The following is a 21,181-nucleotide window of genomic DNA, read 5'->3' on the forward strand; positions in this document are numbered from 1 at the left end:
TCCAATGGCAAATCACTCCCTCTGTGAAGAACTTCCTCCTAACATCCAGCCTGTACATCCCCCAGCACAACTTGAGACTCTATCCCCTGGTTCTATTGCTGCTTGCCTGGCAGAAGAGCCCAACCCCACCTGGCTACAGCCTCTCTTCAGGTAGTTGTAGGCAGCAATGAAGTCACCCCTGAGCCTTTTCTTCTCCAGGCTGGATAACTCCTGCTCCCTCAGCCTCTACTCATAGGGTTGTTTTCCAGGCCCCTCAACAGCTTTGTTGCCCTTCTCTGGACACCTTCCAGCACCTCAACATCTCTCTTGAAATGAGGGGCCCAGAACTGGACACAGTACTCAAGGTGTGGCCTGACCAATGCTGAGGCAATTAAATTACTTTGAAATACCAAAAATACGAGTGACTTCTGTTACTGCATTCACAGTCCTTTGGCTTCTACTGGTCCTCATCAAGTTGGAAAATGAAATGTAACTTACTTCTTAATAATTTTTAAAAGGCCAAGACACTGAAGTAGTGATGATGCTGTGGTATTTCTTTATAATACCACACTTCTCATTATTGAGAGTTCTGTTGTCTAGAAGGATTTTCTGTGCTGAGCTGCTGATGTCCAATGGGTAAGCACACACAAACTGAACAAAACCTCTCTAGTAATTTCTGCAGGTCTATATATATTTACATGCATTTATTTGAGACTTTTGGCTGTTGGATATGTTGACTTCACAGAGAGAGTGATTGGCATTGGAATGGGCTGCCCAGGGAGGTGGTGGAGGCACCATCACTGGAGATGTTCAAGAAAAGCCTGGATGAGGCACTTGGTGCTGTGGTCTAGTTGATTGGGTAGGGCTGGGTGCTAGGTTGGACTGGGTGATCTTGGAGGTCTCTTCCAACCTGGTTGATTCTATGACTCTCTCCACTCTTTTAACCTGAATGAGGCTAAGAGAAACTTCAGTTCTGAAAGAAAATTCCCTAGGTGAGATGGAACATATTGGATTTGATTACTTTGAAGGAATCATACAGACTTACATTCTTAGCTTGAATTTCCTTTTCCCCCAGGCAGGACATGTCATGGCTGCAACACTGAGATATTTTCCTGTGCTTTCATTTAACAGTTACACCAATTCCTTGACCTGCTGCAAATCAGGAAGGAGGTCTGAGAATTTCTGCTCTCCACCTTCCTTTCCTGAAATTGTGTGATAGCTGCTTCTCATATGAAAGCACCTACTGAGGAGTAGGGTAGACTTGTTTTTCATTCAGTTAGGAAACTAGGAATAGGATAGAGAGCATGACTGCCCACTTTTGAAAGCATACTCCTATAGTCATTGAGGACTGATGAGGAAACTTAATTATTCAGCATAATATATGGGTTTTTTTTTAATTTCTATTTTGTTTTCTCCATGGAAGGGAAACATAAATTCATGAAGTTGACAAATTTTTCATAGAATCATAGAATTGGTCAGGAATATCTATCTAGATGAGTTTCAAAGCTCTAAGTTAGTTTGCATGTTTGTTGTGATTGAGGAAAGCAGACTATCTCAGGTAGTTCTTAACTGTCTCAGTTTCCTAATGTATCCTAGTTCAAGTAGAGTTTTGGAGGGGCTTTTTGCTGGTCTGTTTTACTTGAAATTCAGTATTTATAGGATTTTTATCTTTTAGGGGTGAAAAAAAGGTATATGGCACTGGAACAGGTTGCCCAGGGAGGTTGTGGCTGCTTCCTCCCTGGAGGTGTTCAAGGCCAGGTTGTGCCGGGGAAAGTATAGGCTGGGTGTTAGGAGGAAGTTGTTGTCAGAGAGAGTGATTGGCATTGGAATGGGCTGCCCAGGGAGGTGGTGGAGGCACCATCCCTGGAGGTATTCAAGGAAAGACTGGATGAGGCACTTAGTGCCATGGTCTATTTGACTGGCTTGGGCTGGGGGCTAGGTTGGACTGGATGCTCTTGGAGGTCTCTTGCAACCTGGTTGATTCTATGAGGCCTTGAGCAATCTGTTGTAGTGGGAGATGTCCCTGCCTCTGGCAGGGCATTGGAACTGGATGATCTTTGAGGTCACTTCCAACCTAGACCACTCTGTGATTCTGTCTGGTCTATGAATGGTTTGCTCTATTCCCCCTCCCCACTATGCTAGCTTTTAATTAGCTAGAACTTCCAAACATGGAAATAGAGTAATTAAAAATACCTATTTATTGTCAAGTGTGGAGTTGCTGGCTGTTTTCATACAGTTGCCTATTGCAAATCACCAGCCATTTGTCCTCTAAAATGATTATTTGTGGGAAAAATAACTACTTTACTTCTGGTTCTGAATATGTTTACCAAAGGATAATGATGGTAGTCTGCTTTCTGGTCTAATCAGAGCAGTGAGAAATGGTGCACACTGTAGGGTGCATGGAACATTTAAACCCCAACCAACTAAACCATTCTAAAACTTAAAAGTCACAGAAATATTCCAGTTGGAAAAGACCCCTAGGATCATCAAGTCTAACTAATACCCCTACTAGACAAATTTCACCCTTAAATCATATCCTCAAGTACCACATCCAAACGACTTTTTAACACATCCAGGGTTGGTGACTCAACCAGCCCCTTGGGCAGCCCTCCTGTTCACCAAGAGAAGCAGGGAGTGGGTCAGGTGTGTAGCCCAGATATCTTGCTTATTTGAGGGGTGTCAATGTCTGTCATTACTTCTCCTGACTAATCATAGTATCATAGTATCATCAGGGTTGGAAGAGACCTCACAGATCATCGAGTCCAACCCTTTACCACAGAGCTCAAGGCTAGACCATGGCACCAAGTGCCACGTCCAACCTTGCCTTGAACAGCTCCAGGGACGGCGACTCCACCACCTCCCCGGGCAGCCCATTCCAGTGTCCAATGACTCTCTCAGTGAAGAACTTTCTCCTCACCTCCAGCCTAAATCTCCCCTGGCACAGCCTGAGGCTGTGTCCTCTTGTTCTGGTGCTGGCCACCTGAGAGAAGAGAGCAACCTCCTCCTGGCCACAACCACCCCTCAGGTAGTTGTAGACAACAATAAGGTCTCCCCTGAGCCTCCTCTTCTCCAGGCTAACCAATCCCAGCTCCCTCAGCCTCTCCTCGTAGGGCTGTGCTCAAGGCCTCTCCCCAGCCTCATCGCCCTTCTCTGGACACGCTCAAGCATCTCAACGTCCCTTTTAAACTGGGAAGCCCAGAACTGAACACAACACTCAAGGTGTGGTCTAACCAGTGCAGAGTACAGGGGCAGAATGACCTCCCTGCTCCTGCTGACCACACCATTCCTGATGCAGGCCAGGATGCCACTGGCTCTCTTGGCCACCTGGGCACACTGCTGGCTCATGTTCAGGTGGGTATCAATCAGCACCCCCAGATCCCTCTCTGTCTGGCTGCTCTCCAGCCACTCCGACCCTAGCCTGTATCTCTGCATGGGGTTGTTGTAGCCAAAGTGCAACACTCTTAACCATAGAATCAGTCAGGGTTGGAAGCGACCACAAGGATCCAGTTCCATATTTCCTAATGTCCACTCTAAACCTACCCAGCCATTTCCTCTTGTTCTGTCACTACCTACCTCTGAGAAGAGACCAGCAGCAACCTCTCTACAATGTTCTTTCAGGTAGCTGTAGACAGCAATGAGGTCTCCCCTCAGCCTCCTCTTTTTCAAACTACACAGCCCCAGCTCTTTCAGTCAATTCTGATAAGATTTGTTCTCCAGGTCCTTCACAGCTTTGTGTGCCAATGAAATACTGTTACTGAAGTACATAAAGCCCATATAGAACTTAAGCTGGCCACTAATGTTAAGGAGCATAAAATATGTTCCTATAAGTATATTAATGGCAAAAGAAAAGGTCCAAGGACAACCTCTACTCCTTATTAGATGGAGAGGGGCATATAGTGACCAAGGATGAGAAAAAGGCAGATGTACATAACACCTTCTCTGCATCTTCAGTAGTGGGACAGGTTGTCTCCAGGACAGCTGGCCTTCTGAGCTGGCACATGGAGTCAGAGAGCAAAAAGAAGACTGGATGAGGCACTTGGTGCCATGGTCTAGTTGATTGGACAAGGCTGTGTGATAGGTTGGGCTGGATGAGCTTGGAGGTCTCTTCCAACCTGGTTGATTCTGTGGCTCTCGTGAGCTGCTAAGCGGCATGTTTGGAGTGGATGATGAAATTTAACTTTCAAAGGGGTGTTTTATTGTTTTCATTTTTTTACTTCATGTAAACTTGTGACAATGCTGAATTGTTTTTTGAGAGCTCTGATCTTTGAATTTTTCTGACCAGTGGGTACCAGTGCTGGTATGGTGGGTACCAGTGCTGGTACAGTAATGCAGAGGGAGCGAGGTCATGCTTTGTCTCCACGATTACTGCAGAGTGCTGTAGTGGTGGCTTCCTTGAGCTGTAGCTGAACTACATTATGAGGGTAACACACTGACATTAGGGTTGACAGGTCCTACTGGTCTTTATAAAAGTTTTGAAAATATTATTAACTATTATAACTAATTAGACATAAAGGAGGATTTTGGAAGGGGAAAAGCTAATTGCTTTTTGTGCTTATGACGTAAGCCATTACGACAATTCAGTGCATGCCACAACAGTATCTCCTCTGGAGGTGGAGGAACCTTAAAGGTTATCTTAGCAAGCTTAATTAAATTTGTCTTCATAACTTTTTATGTAGTTACTCCTGCAGTCTATGGTTTTAATCTAAGATTATGAGAATGTGACTGTTTGACAAATAAAAGAGGTGCTTTTCTTGCTGCAATCAGTTTGCATCTTTACTAGCAGTGCACATATATTTGATATTCATGCTAGCTCTAGAGATAATTTTTATAGAAGTATATTAAAAATTATCATACAAATATACACAACACTTGAATCTTCTTGGGTTTTTTAGCCATTGGAGCTCCCTACTGGACAAAGCACAATCGAAACAGTTTTCACGTAGAGTAGTGTTCTGCACTTTGACCCCACACAAATAAACGTTTACCTTGCTGGAATGCCAGACTGCAGCCACCTGGTCTCTGCTCTTTGAAAAAGGCCTGTTAACATGGTTTAGACAGTGGGATCTGATCCAGAGCAGAGGGGAAACCAGTAACCTTTCTTTCTCTGCAAGGAAATTCTCATTAAAACAGTGTGAACTGTAGATTTTCTCAGGCAAAACTTGCAAAGCCTTATAGCATTCTACTTTTCTTTAGCTGTGTATTGATGGAACTTGCCTTTGTGAGTTTTAAGGGAGCAAAATGTCTACAAAGTGTTCTTTATAAATTGGTTGTGCTTAATATGCTTCCAGTACCCAGATTGTTAGTAACACAGTATTGATAGCAAAAACAGTCACACAACGGTTTTGATTCCCATTCACCTGTCTTTTTGTGGGTTTGTAGCAAGACAGAGAATTAAAAGGTAGAATAAGTGGATAGGAAGTGGAAACAGAAACAACAACCATAAACCAAAAGTGAACAAAACCCCAGGATTGTTAGATAATAATAAGTGGTGTGCTGCCAGTAGCTATGGTTTGAAACATGCAGTGTGCTGCTAAGAAGAATGTCTAAATTAGACTGAGACTATTCCATGCAGAAGTCTTGCATTATACTGGCTTGAGTCTGTGTGAAGATGTTCTGTTCTTAGACTGAATCTTGAATATCACCCTTCATTTTGCTTGTGAACTAAAGAAACATTTAAATGAACGTCTTGAATGTCATGTTTTAGAGAATATTCTAGATGGTGAGATAGTAGTCTGGCTTTGTCAGCTTGAAAAAGAGATCTGATCATCTTGTACCAATGTGATTGGGTGTTGGTTTTTTTTTTGCCTTCATGCTAGTTTTTGATGATGGTGATGAAAGGACACTGAGACGAACTTCATTATGCTTGAAGGGAGAAAGGCACTTTGCAGAAAGTGAGGTAAGATAATGCTGGATTGGCAGTGAAAAAAACTAACTAGGTGTTTTTTTAATACATATGTTTTAAGAAGAAGAAATAGCAAACTAATTTTGTTTCCTCTTTTTCTGTGTAGACACTTGATCAACTGCCACTAACTAACCCAGAGCACTTTGGAACTCCAGTTATTGGGAAGAAGTCTAATAGAGGAAGAAGATCTTCGCTCCCTGTGTGAGTTTTGATAGTGCTCTGTTTCTTTCCTCCTCCCTGTCCTCCCTTGCCCTAAGATGAAGTAGTACCTTTGAAGCTGGTACTGGTCTGAGTGCTCTTTATCAGGTGGGTTCTGTGCACAGTTTATGGACTTAAGTAACTCAGTTCATAGAAGCCTGTTCATTTGTTAGCAGTATTGTGCTTGGCTTGGGGTTTTTGCTTGTAGTAGCCATGATGATAATGTTCCTTTCGTGTAACTGAAACTCATGTCAGGAAGTGTGAGGCTTTCACTTCCTTGGTACTGCACAAAAGAGGTAAATGTGTTTAAAAGGTTTGGGTTAGAGACTGTTTCTTTGTTTAATGTCTGAACAATCAAATCTTGATTTGTGCTTCCAGTTCCAATGTGATACTGCTGTAAAATACTGCTCCTTGGAAATCAGTTCTACAAAATTCCTCTTAGTAACTGCACTTAATATTTCAGTGGGTTTAAAGCCATTTCAGCACTTAAAATTCTATTTTTATTACTACAGCTTTGCTTAGGGAAGAATGACCTGATAGGAAGTTGTATTTGCTTTTAAATAATAACTTCAGACAAAAAAACTTTAAAATACTTTATGTTTTAATCATTTAGTACTGAAGATGAAAAGGAAGAAGAAAGTAGTGAAGAGGAAGATGAAGATAAAAGGCGTCTCAATGATGAATTGCTTGGCAAAGTTGTGAGTGTGACTTGTAATACTGAGGAGGCAGACTGGTATCCAGCTTTGGTAAGTTGCTGAAGATGTTCAACCTCTCTAGTGTTATACTACTACTACTGCAAGTGCAAGGTCCTGCAGCTGGGTCGAGGCAATTCCACACACAAACACAGGCCGAGCAGTGAGTGGCTGGAAAGCAGCCCTCAGTAGAGGGACTTGGGGGTGCTGGTGAGCGATGAGCTTAAGAGGAGCCAGCAGTGTGCACTTGCAGCCCAAAAAGCCAAGCAGAGCCTGGACTGCAGCAGCAGAAGTGTGGCCAGCAGGGCCAGGGAGGGGATTCTCCCCCTCTGCTGAGACCCCACCTTGAGTACTGCATCCAGTTCTGTTACAAGAAGGATGTGGAGATGCTGGAGAGTGTCCAGAGAAGGACCATGAGGATGCTCAGAGGTTTGCAGCAGCTCTGCTGTGAGGACAGACTGAAAGAGTTGGGGCAGTTGAGTCTGGAGAAGAGGAGTCTCCCAGGTGACCTTCTTGTGGCCTTCCAGTATCTGAAGGGAGCCTCCAAAAACTCTGGGGAGGGACTCTTTAGGCTATGAGGGAGTGCCAGGAGTAGGGGGAATGGAGCAAAGCTGGAGGTGGGGAGATTCAGACTGGAGGTGAGGAGGAAGCTCTTCAGCATGAGAGTGGTGAGAGTCTGGACTGGGTTGCCCAGAGAGGTGGTTGAGGCCCCATGGCTGAAGGTGTTTAAGACCAGGCTGGATGAGACTGCAGCCAGCCTGCTCTAGGGTAGGGTGTCCCTGGCCATAGCAGGGAAGTTGGAACTAGATTCTCCTTATGGTCCCTTCCAACCCTGACTGATTCTATGATTCTAGTACTAGGTTTTTAGAGAGGAGTGTCACCTGAATTGTTCTGTTATTCAAACAGTGCTTTTCCTGGGTAGGATGGTTTCCAAACAGAACTTTTACTGCAAAGTTGCACATGTAGTAGTCAGGCAAAGCTCTGCTGCCCGTAGTTGTTGAAAGATCATTTTTCAATGGCATCCATGAAGAGCAGAAGAGCAAAAATCAACATTTGTGTATGGTAGAATTTACTGGCTCTTCAAATGATAAAACTGACTGTAAAATATATGTAACAATATTTCTCTTTTAAAAATAAGCCATGTTAAGACTTGCACTCCCAGGCAATTTAGGAGCAACTAAATTTATGAATTTTAATTACCTATGAATTTTAATTACCTTACCTGAATTTTTACCTTTGTATGGAGTGATTGCTTTTTTCCTTTCAGTGTTAGGATATGCTAGTTCCTTTCATGCATTTGTTAGCATAAGTGGCCAGATCACAGTATCACAGTATCATCAGGGTTGGAAGAGACCTCACAGATCATCAAGTCCAACCCTTTACCAAGGCTAGACCATGGCACCAAGTGCCACGTCCAATCCTGCCTTGAACAGCTCCAGGGACGGTGACTCCACCACCTCCCCGGGCAGCCCATTCCAGTGTCCAATGACTCCCTCAGGGAAGAACTTTCTCCTCACCTCCAGCCTAAATCTCCCCTGGCACAGCCTGAGGCTGTGTCCTCTCGTTCTGGTGCTGGCCACCTGAGAGAAGAGAGCAACCTCCTCCTGGCCACAACCACCCCTCAGGTAGTTGTAGACAGCAATAAGGTCTCCCCTGAGCCTCCTCTTCTCCAGGCTAACCAATCCCAGCTCCCTCAGCCTCTCCTTGTAGGGCTGTGCTCGAGGCCTCTCCCCAGCCTCGTCGCCCTTCTCTGGACATGCTCAAGCATCTCAATGTCCCTTCTAAACTGGGGGGCCCAGAACTGAACACAGTACTCAAGGTGTGGTCTAACCAGTGCAGAGTACAGATACACCAGCAGTGGATATTGAGTATCATTTTTGACTCAATACATGCTACAGCTGTTCATTGCCATTGCTCCTAAGACATATTACATAAATTCAGGTACAAATAGATTACATAAATTCAGGTACAAATAGACTTGTACTGTAAAGACAGAGACTTTGCAGGTTCTGAGTGTACAGAGGAAAGTTTAGGGATGCATAATAAAAGGGGCTTGCTTTCTTGAATAAGTTTTTTTTATGATGTCAGGCAAACTCAGAGGCATGTTCATTTAAAAAACCCACTAAACGTAATTAGAGCATTCAAATGTGGGCCTGAGTCACTAGTTTTTGCAGATTTTAGTTAACTAACTGTATATTCTGTAGTAGAATCATAGAATCAACCAGGTTGAAAGAGACCTCCAAGCTCATCCAGTCCAACCTAGCACTCAGCCCTATCCAGTCAACTGGACCATGGCACCGGCTGCCTCATCCAGTGTTTTCTTGAAGACCTCCATGGACGATGCCTCCACCACCTCCCTGGGCAGAACTTCCTCCTAACATTTAGCCTAGACCTACCCTGGCACAACTTGAGACTGTCCCCCTTTGTTCTATTGGTGGTTGCCTGGGAGAAGTACTTTATTTTGGGTCTGGAGCTGGGATGAGCTCAGCTGTTACAATCCTCTTAGTTTAAGATTTTACTTCCCCACATATATGTAGGATTGAAAGGTAACCACTCAATCCCTGTTCCTTGAAAGAACATTGTGGGATAATGTAGGCCAAATAGTTGGCACTGATGTATCCAGCTGCATGCATCTCAGTTTAAAACATGAAATGTAGTAGTGTTATGCATGTGCTGATTGTTGTCTAACCCTTCACAAATGACAGCTTCCACTGGATCCTAGTAGATTGAGAAATTCGTTTGTATTTGATATTTTCTGTCTGTATAAGGTCTAGAGCAGAGTACAGACTTGTTCTGTCTGTGGCAATACAAATAATGCAGGTGCATTTTTATCATGGTTTTAGACTGAGGAGATGATGCTGCTGTGCAATCGTGCACTAGAATTGACACTGAGCTTGTATTATCCCCACCTTAGGAAAACAATCTCACACCACTAACAAAACCCAAGCAAACAAACCCACTCCCACCCCAACAACAACCAACTGAACAAAAAACCTCAAACAACCAACCTCAAACAACACAACCAAACCTCAGACAACCAAGCATAAACAACCAAGCAAACCACAGCCAAAAATCAGCCACCAATCTACTTGGCACTCAGTTTGAATGTCAAACATCAGAAGCTGCTGTAAAATGGGTCGATGACTTTTTAAACAGATGCTTTAAATGGGTTTTTGTGTGTGCAAAAGAGCAAAACAAAGTGAGGGAGGTTATTCTTCCCCTGTACTCAGCACTGGTCAGGCCACCCCTTGAGTGCTGTGTCCAGTTCTGGGCTCCTCAATTCAAGAGAGATGTTGAGGTGCTGGAAGGTGTCCAGAGAAGGGTAACAAAGCTGGTGAGGGGCCTGGAGCACAGCCCTGTGAGGAGAGGCTGAGGGAGCTGGGGGTGTGCAGCCTGGAGAAGAGGAGGCTCAGGAGTGACCTGATTGCTGCCTACAACTCCCTGAAGGGAGGCTGTAGCCAGGTGGGGTTGGGGCTCTTCTGCCAGGCAAGCAGCAATGGAAGAAGGGGACACAGTCTCAAGTTGTGGCAGGGGAGGTCTAGGCTGGATGTTGTTAGGAAGTTGTTGTCAGAGAGAGTGATTGGCATTGGAATGGACTGCCCAGGGAGGTGGTGGAGTCACCGTCCCTGGAGGTGTTGAAGCCAAGCCTGGCTGAGGCACTTAGTGCCATGGTCTGGTTGATTGGCTAGAGCTGGGTGCTAGGTTGGACTGGCTGTTGTTGGAGGTCTCTTCCAACCTGCTTGATTCTATGAATACACAGAACCCAAGTCATCATCCCAGAAGAGGAGGTTTGAAATTACAAATGAGCAAGCAAACTTCACTGACTTGTGCATAACAAGTAAAGTTAATAGTTTGAGGCTGTTTGACGTTAGCTTGGAGTTGATTACTCAGAACTGGAAATTGCACTGGAAGAAACAGGAAAATAGCTGTTGAGAATCATAGAATCCACCAGGTTGGAAGAGACCTCCAAGATCATCCAGTCCAACCTGTCCCCCAGCCCTATCCAGTCAACCAGACCATGGCACTAAGTGCCTCAGCCAGTCTTCTCTTGAACACCTCCAGGGACAGTGCCTCCACCACCTCCCTGGGCAGCCCATTCCAATGCCAATCACTGTTTGTGAAGAGCTTCCCTGGCACAACTTGAGACTGTGTCTCCTTGTTCTGTTGCTGGTTGCCTGGGAGAAGAGGCCTCCCCTCACCTGACTACAGTGTCCCTTCAGGTAGTTGTAGACAGCAGTGATGTCACCCCTGAGTCTCCTCTTCTGCAGGCTGCACACCCCCAGCTCCCTCATCCTCTCCTCATAGGGTTTGTGTTCCATGTTTCCTGCTGTCCATCTTTCCTTTCAAGACCAACTTATTAGTTTTCTTTTAACCTTAAAAACTTGTTTTGTTTAAAACTTCAGGTTGTGTCTCCCAGCTGTAATGATGATGTCACTGTGAAAAAGGACCAGTGTTTAGTTCGATCATTTGCAGATTCCAAATTGTAAGTAATAGTGTATTTTCATTAGATGTACGTGGGTGAGAAAGATGCAGAAGTCATTACATGCTGCTTCTGAAGACATTCTTGTCTTCAAAAAGAAAGGCTATTGTTGGTTGTGCACATTTGTCATTCATAGTCCATTTCAAGCTGCCTGCTGCTGTGCTCACTTGCCCACCTTTACACGGTAAAGACAGAGTTCATTGGATTAGTAAAGTTTCCAGTGTTTTCTTCATTTAAAAAGAAAAAAAATCAGTGAGTTGGAAAAAAACAGGTGTGAACACTCGATTCATGTTCTTTGAAGTGTGAGTTTTGCTTCTAATGCTTTCCCTTGATGTCTTAATTATTACGTCTTTGTGGATGGTGGCTGTAGTTTAGATATCTGATTGACTCATTTCCCTCAGTGCTCAGGTGTCCATTGCTGTTTAAACAGTGAAGTTTGAAAGTGTTTAATTTTCCATGAAAAGAAGTGAATGTAAAGTGGTTGCTTAAGCTAAAAGTTTACAGAATTTGAACCAAGATTTCTCTGAAAAGGGAGAAAGGTCTTGTTAATTCAACCCCCCTCAAGAGGGAAGGGAGACCCTCTCTCCCTTTCCCCCCTCTCTCCCTTTCCCCCCTCTCTCCCTTTCCCCCCTCTCTCCCTTTCCCCCCTCTCTCCCTTTCCCCCCTCTCTCCCTTTCCCCCCTCTCTCCCCTTCCCCCCGCTCTCCCTTTCCCCCCCGCTCTCCCTGTCCCCCCTCGCTCCCTTTCCCCCCTCTCTCCCCTTTCCCCCCTCTCTCCCTTTTCCCCCCTCTCTCCCTTTTCCCCCCTCTCTCCCTTTTCCCCCCTCTCTCCCTTTTCCCCCCTCTCTCCCTTTTCCCCCCTCTCTCCCTTTTCCCCCCTCTCTCCCTTTTCCCCCCTCTCTCCCTTTTCCCCCCTCTCTCCCTTTTCCCCCCTCTCTCCCTTTTCCCCCCTCTCTCCCTTTTCCCCCCTCTCTCCCTTTTCCCCCCTCTCTCCCTTTTCCCCCCTCTCTCCCTTTTCCCCCCTCTCTCCCTTTTCCCCCCTCTCTCCCTTTTCCCCCCTCTCTCCCTTTTCCCCCCTCTCTCCCTTTTCCCCCCTCTCTCCCTTTTCCCCCCTCTCTCCCTTTTCCCCCCTCTCTCCCTTTTCCCCCCTCTCTCCCTTTTCCCCCCTCTCTCCCTTTTCCCCCCTCTCTCCCTTTTCCCCCCTCTCTCCCTTTTCCCCCCTCTCTCCCTTTTCCCCCCTCTCTCCCTTTTCCCCCCTCTCTCCCTTTTCCCCCCTCTCTCCCTTTTCCCCCCTCTCTCCCTTTTCCCCCCTCTCTCCCTTTTCCCCCCTCTCTCCCTTTTCCCCCCTCTCTCCCTTTTCCCCCCTCTCTCCCTTTTCCCCCCTCTCTCCCTTTTCCCCCCTCTCTCCCTTTTCCCCCCTCTCTCCCTTTTCCCCCCTCTCTCCCTTTTCCCCCCTCTCTCCCTTTTCCCCCCTCTCTCCCTTTTCCCCCCTCTCTCCCTTTTCCCCCCTCTCTCCCTTTTCCCCCCTCTCTCCCTTTTCCCCCCTCTCTCCCTTTTCCCCCCTCTCTCCCTGATAACTGAAACATACTTCAGGTAACTGAAGATTGCATTCATGAAGATGGCCTCTTAATGTAGAGGTGTATCATCAGCCTTCTAGTTAAGTCTAATTCCTCTGTGCTGAAGGAAGACTATTCCTGGAAGAACATGCAGACTTTTTTTTTCTTCCCATAGTATATGCTTTAACTTCATAAAACAGCCTGGAGGTTTTACATCATTTTTGATGAAACAATAATTACCTTCTTATAAAAACTCACTTAAAAGGCTTTACTTGCAGGTTCTTTAGCATTTTTATTGTAGTAATTCAGTAACTGACTCTGCAGTCTACCTTTAGAGCAGATTCTGTATCTTTTGCTGTGCAAATGACTTTTTTTTTTAATGTAAAACCAAAAATCAATAATTTATCAGTGCAGAAGTTTGATTTTGGCTGTGCTGTTGTTCTGTGCTAGTAGAAATGCATTTTGCAAACAGAGGGCTTGTTCCTTTCATCTTGACTAGATTCCAGTTTTGAGTAGCAACCACTGCTTTGTGTATTTGAAATGTCTAAAATACTTTTTGCCTGCAGAGTGTTTTACCTTTGCAGATGTGTATAGGTTAAACATTTAAAATTAAGAAGTTCTACAGACTTTGGTCAATTATTTAATTATAAATGGGCTTTTTAAATGTCTTTGAGTTTCAACCAAAGATTGAAAACTTTATCTTTTTGAATCTTGTCTTAGGACCCACAATAATAAATGCCTTTTGCATTTAGTTGTTAGAAGGACCTTGGGAGTGAATGATGCATCTTAGACATTGTTTTTCCTCAGTCAAATGCTTACTTTATAACAAAACCTCATTCTTTTTCAGTTACTCTGTAGCAAGAAAAGACATTAAAGAACTAGATGTTCAAAACTCACCAAAATCTGAGTCCTCTCCCAAAAAAGGTAAATAAGAATGAATTCCAAGTGTTTGGAAAAAATAATCCTATCCAACAGTACTTATAGTTTGTACAGATAAATGGCCTCATTATTTCTGACAGTTGTTCTTGGATGTTCTGCAAACAATTCAAGATGTGATGGATTAAAGAAACTTTGACTGTTGCTGCATTTTCATTAAAATAGTAGAAGGTTTATGTGGCTTAAATTTTATTTTTTAGTACTTTTTCATTATGATTTGTGGGTTTATTTGATGTTTATTTCCTTCTTTTGATCCACATCCTAACTGATGTTTGGAGGAAGTTCTTGACAGGGAGAGTGATTTGCCATTGGAGTGGGCTGCCCAGGGAGGTGGTGGAGTCGCTATCCTTGGAGGTGTTCAAGCAAAGACTGGATGGGTCACTTAGTGCCATGATGTAGTTGATTAGCTAGGGCTGGAAAATAGCTTAGACTGGATGATCTTGGAGATCTCTTCCAACTTGATTGATTTTATGATTCTAAATTCATGGAAAATAGATACAGTATTTTTGACATTGTATTTAAAATATCACTGGGATTTAAATAGTCAGCTTTCCTAACACAAAGGTTCTGTGATGTTACTCAGAACTCTCACTCTATACATTAAAAACAGCCAGACAGCAAGGTTTTAATTCTGTTAGCACAGCCTTCTTGTGATTGATGCTTGACTTAAAAGTTTTATTCAAGATCCTAATTTTTCTGAATGGATTATGTGACTGTGATAACCTGTGTTGTTAGTGAGATTGCAAAAGGCCAGAGTCTGACTTCTTGGTAAATAATTCTGTGTCCAGTTCTGGGCTTCTCAATTCAAGAGAGATGTTGAGGTGCTGGAAGGTGTCCAGAGAAGGGCAATGAAGCTGGTGAGGGGCCTGGAGCGCAGCCCTGTGAGGAGAGGCTGAGGGAGCTGGAGGTGTGCAGCCTGGAGAAGAGGAGGCTCTAGGGCAGACCTCAAGTACCTGAAGGGAGGCTGTAGCCAGGTGGGGTTGGGCTCTTCTGCCAGGCAAGCAGCAATGGAACAAGGGGACGCAGTCTGGAGTTGTGGCAGGGGAGGTCTAGGCTGGATGTGAGGAGGAAGTTGTTGTCAGAGAGAGTGATTGGCACTGGAATGGGCTGCCCAGGGAGGTGGTGCAGTCTCTGTGGCTGGAGGTGTTGAAACAAAGCCTGGCTGAGGCACTTAGTGCCATGGTCTAGTGTATTGTCTAGGACTGGGTGCTAGGTTGGGCTGGATGAACTTGGAGTTCTCTTCCAACCTGGTTGAGTCTATGATTCTATGATAAATTTTTACTGTTGTTTCTCCAAGTCAGGTCTCAAACCACACAATTTGTTAGGCAGAAAAAACTGCCCCTCAACAACAGTTCCTCTAGTTTGAATAAAGGTGTGAAACAGCTCCTTAACAAATAATGGCTTAGAGTAATACTCACAAAGGAGAGCTTGAGATGATTTTGATTAGTGTAATTCTTAGTGATTTCTTAGATACTTTTAGAGTTATCTACAGTACAGGAACATTCAGAACAGACAGAAAATTATCAGATGCCAGACTTGAAATATTTGGAGAAAAGGATTTTTTTTCCATGCAGGACATAATAGAGTTGTGGCGTTCATTGTCAAGAGGAAATGTTGTGGAACCAAAGATACTAATGGTTTAAATAAAAAAGGTAGTTGTCAGGTATCAGGAGAGGTTACTCTTTCAGCTGTTAAAAATCACTGCCTTTTCTTCTCCAGTTACTCTGGTTCATTTCAATATCTCTGTCTTTTGGGGTGTTCCAAATCATCTTTATTAAAGTGGGGATTTTTGTGTCTGGGAGGCATGTTTTTTGATTATCTGGGTTTATTTAGCTTTGTTTTTCCCCTTGGAAATTGGAATTCTCAGGAAGAGAATTTGAGGTATTGTCATTGTAGAAGTGGGACTTTTCCCTGTCCCATCACTCCCTTACTAGTGTATTTTTCCTGTTCCAAATATTGATGTAGCATCTCTTCAGGCAGTGCTCTTCAACTAAACATTTGGGGTTTGTTCCAATTTAAACATTAAGAAATTAAGGTATCCCAAATAGAACGAAGCCATGGTGCAACCTGGGAATCCTGGTGGGCAACAAGTTCACTATGAGACAGCAATGTGCCCTTATTGCCAGTGAGGCCAGTGGGATCTTGTGTATTAAAGAGTGTATCCATCAGATCAAGGGAGGTTCTCCTCCTCCTCTACTCTGCCCTGGTGAGACTTCATCTTGAATACTGCCTTCAGTTTAAGGTTCCCCAGTTGAAGAGGGACAGGGATCTGCTGGAGAGGGTCCAGCAGAGGGCTCTGAGGATGATTAGGTGACTGGAAAGTATGGCTTATGAGGAGAAGCTGAGGGACCTGGCACCTTTTAGCCTGGAGAAGAAAAGACTGAGAGGGGATTTAATCAATGATTATAAACATCTGAGGGCTGGTCAGGAGAGGGGAAACAGGCTCTGCTCATTTGCTCTCTCTGATAAGACAAGGAGCAATGGGGTACGTTGCAGCACAGGAGGGAGGTTCCAGCTCAACGCAAGGGGGAACTTCTTTACTGTAAGGGTCCCAGAGTCCTGGAACAGGCTCCTCAGAGAGGTTGTGAAGTCTCCTTGTCTGGAGCTTTTCAAGGCCTATTTAGATGCGTTCCTCCATGATCTGTGCTAGATTGTGTGGTCCTGCTCTGCAGGGGAGTCGGACTGGATGATCTCCTTGGGTCCCTTCCAGCCCCTAACATCCTATGATCCTGTGGTTGATCTGACTATGATGAGTTGACTTTCTGTAAATAGCTTTGCTACAGTATTTATCTCTTTCATATAGAAACAAAGTAGTTCATAGCTGCACAGAATGTATGTGGATAAGTGTAGGTGCCTCTCATTGCTACTGTTCACATGCATAGCTGTAAAACTTGTTAATGTTGGTGGGGGCCTATACCTAGAAAAGCAGTGGATGCTATGCTGCATGGATAGATGTTCTCAACTCTAAATTCATGGAGCAACCAACACTGTCAACTCCATTATGAAGCTGACAGTAAATGGAAAGTTTAGAGCCAAAGTATCTATTTTGTTAATCTCGTTTTGCATGTAGCTTGGTATTGTGATTTACAACAGTAGGGGAAGGAAATCAGAAATGCTTTGTGACAGTGAATGCTGCAGGTGAAGTAAAACCAGGGCCCTTTTTTCTGCAGGGCTGCAGGAGGCAAGCACATTTCTCAGCACAAAAGGTGTTCCTCGGAACTGGAAAATGGACATAAGTGAGATTTTGGAGTCCTCCAGTAGTGATGAGGAAGATGGAGCTGCTGCAGAAACTGATGAAGAGGAAGAAAAGAAAGAAGAGAAAACAGAAGAAGTAGTGGTGAGTCTGGGCAATTCCAGTTAGTCTTCAGTCATAATTTAATACCTTGCATGCCTGAAGGTCCTGCACTTTTCATCATCTAACTCTGAGATGTAGTTTACACCCTTCAGTGTCTTTTCAGACCTGTTCTTTGTTACAGCCATATCCACTGGGATTTGTGACTGCCTCCTGTTACCCAGTGCTGAAACTGGAGATAAATCTTGGAATTCAAGAATTCCAGGCAGAGAATCTGGGTCAAAAGGAGAGACATAAACATAAAATTGATACTGAACCTAACGCTAGTAATCCAACCTTAAATAAAAGTAACTTGGTCTTTTTCTGTTGGACTTTGTATAAGTACAGTAACATGTTTTCAGAGTGGTTTGACTACAAAACCCAACAAGCTGAACTACTTCAGTAAATGGAGTTTACAGCTTCAGTCTCTTACAGTTTCAGTCAGTTACAGCAGAGCAGTAAGCTGACTGAAAGTATGAACTAATGTTCTGTGCCTGCTAAAGCTGTTCAGGACCTAAGATGTTATTTAAGAGCAGTACAGGGGTTCCCTTTTAAGAGATTTTTTGAACATCACTGTTACAGGTTGGACTCATAGAATTGTCTTATAACGTGGATGGACTTTGTCTTATGTTTATGGTAAAGTATTTTGATACCCGCCTGAACATGAGCCAGCAGTGTGCCCAGGTGGCCAAGAGAGCCAGTGGCATCCTGGCCTGCATCAGGAATGGTGTGGCCAGCAGGAGCAGGGAGGTCATTCTGCCCCTGTACTCTGCACTGGTTAGACTACACCTTGAGTACTGTGTTCAGTTCTGGGCCCCCCAGTTTAGGAGGGACATTGAGATGCTTGAGCATGTCCAGAGAAGGGCGACGAGGCTGGGGAGAGGCCTTGAGTACAGCCCTACGAGGAGAGGCTGAGGGAGCTGGGATTGGTTAGCCTGGAGAAGAGGAGGCTCAGGGGAGACCTTATTGCTGTCTACAACTACCTGAGGGGTGGTTGTGGCCAGGAGGAGGTTGCTCTCTTCTCTCAGGTGGCCAGCACCAGAACAAGAGGACACAGCCTCAGGCTGCGCCAGGGGAGATTTAGGCTGGAGGTGAGGAGAAAGTTCTTCCCTGAGGGAGTCATTGGACACTGGAATGGGCTGCCCGGGGAGGTGGTGGAGTCGCCGTCCCTGGAGCTGTTCAAGGCAAGGTTGGACGTGGCACTTGGTGCCATGGTCTAGCCTTGAGCTCTGTGGTAAAGGGTTGGACTTGATGATCTGTGAGGTCTCTTCCAACCCTGATGATACTCTGATGATACTGTGAGTGGCTCCTGTTCCACAGAGGGATCATGTCATCAGAACCATAGTGACAGAATTGCTTTTTATTTCACCCTGGTTTTACTCCTGATGTGCTTAGCGAGGGAGAGGGTGAACTCATTGCTGTCTACAACTACCTGATGGGACCTAGACAGGCTGGATGGGTGGGCAGAGGCCAATGTGATAGGAGATTTAACAAGGCCAAGTGCAGGGTTCTACACTTTGACCACAACGATCCCAAGCAGCACTACAGGCTGGGGACAGTGGCTGGGGAGCAGCCAAGCAGAAAGGGACCTGAGGGTACTGGTAGATAGTAGGTGAACATGAGGCAGCAGTGTGCCCAGGTGGCCAGGAAAGCCAATGGAATTCCTGGCCTGGATCAGGAGCAGTGTGGCCAGTAGGACGAGGGAGGTTATTCTGCCCCTGTACTCAGCACTGCTCAGGCCACACCTTGAGTGCTGTGTCCAGTTCTGGGCCCCTCAATTCAAGAGAGATGTTGAGGTACTGGAAGCTCAAGGAATCTGGGGAGGAGCCTGGAGCACAAAGCCTATGAGGAGAGGCTGAGGGAGCTGGGGGTGTGCAGCCTGCAGAAGAGGAGGCTCAGGGCAGAGCTCATTGCTGTCTACAACTCTCTGAAGGGAGGCTATAGCCAGGTGGGGTTGGTCTCTGCTGCCAGGCAAGCAGCAACAGAACAAGAGGACACAGTCTGGAGTTGTGGCAGGGGAGGTCTAGGCTGGATGTTGTTAGGAAGTTGTTGGCAGAGAGAGTGATTGGCATTGGAATGGGCTGCCCAGGGAGGTGGTGGAGTGTCTCTGTTGCTGGAGGTGTTGAAGCCAAGCCTGGCTGGGGCACTTAGTGCCATGCTCTGGTTGCTTGTCTAGGGCTGGGTGCTCGGTAGGCCTGGATGATCCTGGGGGTCTCTTCCAACTCGGTTGATCCTGTGATTCCATGGTTGTAGGATTTATTTGTTGATCCTTTCATCTCGTCGTATGATTACTTTCAGGGGAACATCCCTTTAAACGGCAGGCTCGATGCAACGTTATCTCCGGCGCAAAGCTCACTCGGCCTTCCCCTGTTCGCGTCGCGCCCCGCGGTGTTGTCCCCCCCAGCACGGAGCTGCCGGTGGGACTCGGAGGCGGCCTACGGCGTTACCACGGCAACCGGGTGCCGGCGGGCAGCGCGCATGCGCCGAGGGGCAGCGAGCGCCGGAGCCGAGGCTTGGCCGGCGGCCAGGGGAGGCTGGCCAGATGCTTTGAGATGGGCTGGCCCTTTTCTTTGCCTTTCATGTAATGTCTGATATATTTTTTTATATATATAATTTTTTTTTAAAATATATTATTCCTATTTTCATTTTCCATTTCCTTTATTTCTTTTTGTATGGAAGAGAACGTAAGTAATGCCGTGTAACTGCGGATGCCGTGCAGGGAGGGAGAGAGCCAGCACATATTCGCAAGTCAGGCTGAAAGATGCACAGGCAGTGGGCAGATTAGATAGAGAGGAAGTAAAAGCGTTTTACGTTTGAAAGAATGCAGCTCTTAGGTAAGGATTTTTGCCTTTTGGGTTGCCTTTTTTTTTTTTCGGGTCGATCCGTGGTGTGAATGTGATGGTTTAAGAATGCGTGTTTGACTTGGATTGCTGATGTGGGAAGTGTCTGGTGGAGCATGCAGCTAGGGGAGATCTTTTTCCAGGTTTTATGTATTACAAAAAAAAAACAAAAAACCATTAAAGACGATAAGCATCTATTTTTAGCTCTTAATTTTTATGCCTGGAAAATGGAGTAGATGTCTGTGTGAGAAGAATGCTATGATTAGATAAATGCAAGGCTAAATGTGTGCAGGATGTAAAATCCTCTGGGGTTTTTCCTCTGTTTGCAGTGAAAAGGACTGAATAGGCCACATTTTGCAGGGTGTGAACTGTTGCAGTCTGTGTTGCTCTGTTTGTATTAACGTTGGTTGAAATTGCAGAGTATCAATCATCAAAAGCCAAGGATTGCTGTGCTACTTTTCTAGTATCCATTTTTCATCTCGTTTTTTATGGTTATGGTGTAAAAGTGCTGTGTGTTTTAAACAAAGAAGGATGGGGGGGGGGGGGCTCGGTGGTTTTAGAAGAAAAGGGGAGATAGAGGGGGAAAAAAAGCTATTGCTGTGAAAGAAATACAGGTTATTTCTGAAAAATAATCTAAATGTGGAGTAGTGAAGCAAAATATTCCAGACAGTTAGAGGTACTGGAAGGAGAAGCTGTAGAATCCATTCTTTCCAGGTGACAAGTAGACATATAAAAATAAGGTGAATATCTTCATGCTGTAGCTGTGTAGTGGAGGATAGATAACTGATGGTTTCAGATTGTCAGGGAAGAACTGTTATCCTGGCCCATTAAATCAAATTCCTGCTTCACCCATTACAACACACATTTGTATTTGAATTGTGGGCTGTGCTGGATGTTGCAGTTAGGCAGCATTTAAGGAATTTATCATGATAATAGTAGTTGCAGAGAGAATCGACAAGTGAATGATTTACCCTCCCTCCCCTCCTTTATTTCACTACAGATGTTGAATTGCTCATATTTTGCACTTATATTTTTGTAGGGTCTCTCCTTTATTAATCAAGGTCAAACATAACTTCTGGCGTCCTCTACCAGAACATTCCCAAGAGGTTTTGTTTTTATTTAGAGGTGCAAATTGTCATGGGACTAAAGAGGAAAGAGATTTTTAGAATCATCTCCTTCCTTCCTCATCTTCTGAAATGCAGAGCAGCTTTCCTGTCAAAGCCTGGCCAGTTGCTCATCAGCCATGATAGGCCTTCATTAAATCAATCA

At 44.9% G+C, this 21,181-nt stretch overlaps 1 protein-coding gene across 2 annotated transcripts in view; it reads left to right on the forward strand.

Annotated features, from left to right (window-relative positions):
- ARID4A (AT-rich interaction domain 4A) overlaps nucleotides 1-21,181 on the forward strand; it is a 73,391-nt gene that overhangs the window by 15,043 nt on the left and 37,167 nt on the right. For both annotated transcript variants that reach the window (XM_064151701.1, XM_064151767.1), the window contains exons 6-11: nucleotides 5,796-5,875; nucleotides 5,988-6,082; nucleotides 6,693-6,825; nucleotides 11,175-11,254; nucleotides 13,653-13,729; nucleotides 16,912-17,078. In XM_064151701.1, the coding sequence (XP_064007771.1) occupies nucleotides 5,796-5,875; nucleotides 5,988-6,082; nucleotides 6,693-6,825; nucleotides 11,175-11,254; nucleotides 13,653-13,729; nucleotides 16,912-17,078 (632 nt within the window). The remainder of the gene's footprint in view (nucleotides 1-5,795; nucleotides 5,876-5,987; nucleotides 6,083-6,692; nucleotides 6,826-11,174; nucleotides 11,255-13,652; nucleotides 13,730-16,911; nucleotides 17,079-21,181) is intronic.

Source organism: Pogoniulus pusillus, chromosome 1, assembly GCF_015220805.1.
Source record: "Pogoniulus pusillus isolate bPogPus1 chromosome 1, bPogPus1.pri, whole genome shotgun sequence".
Lineage (NCBI taxonomy): Eukaryota > Metazoa > Chordata > Aves > Piciformes > Lybiidae > Pogoniulus > Pogoniulus pusillus.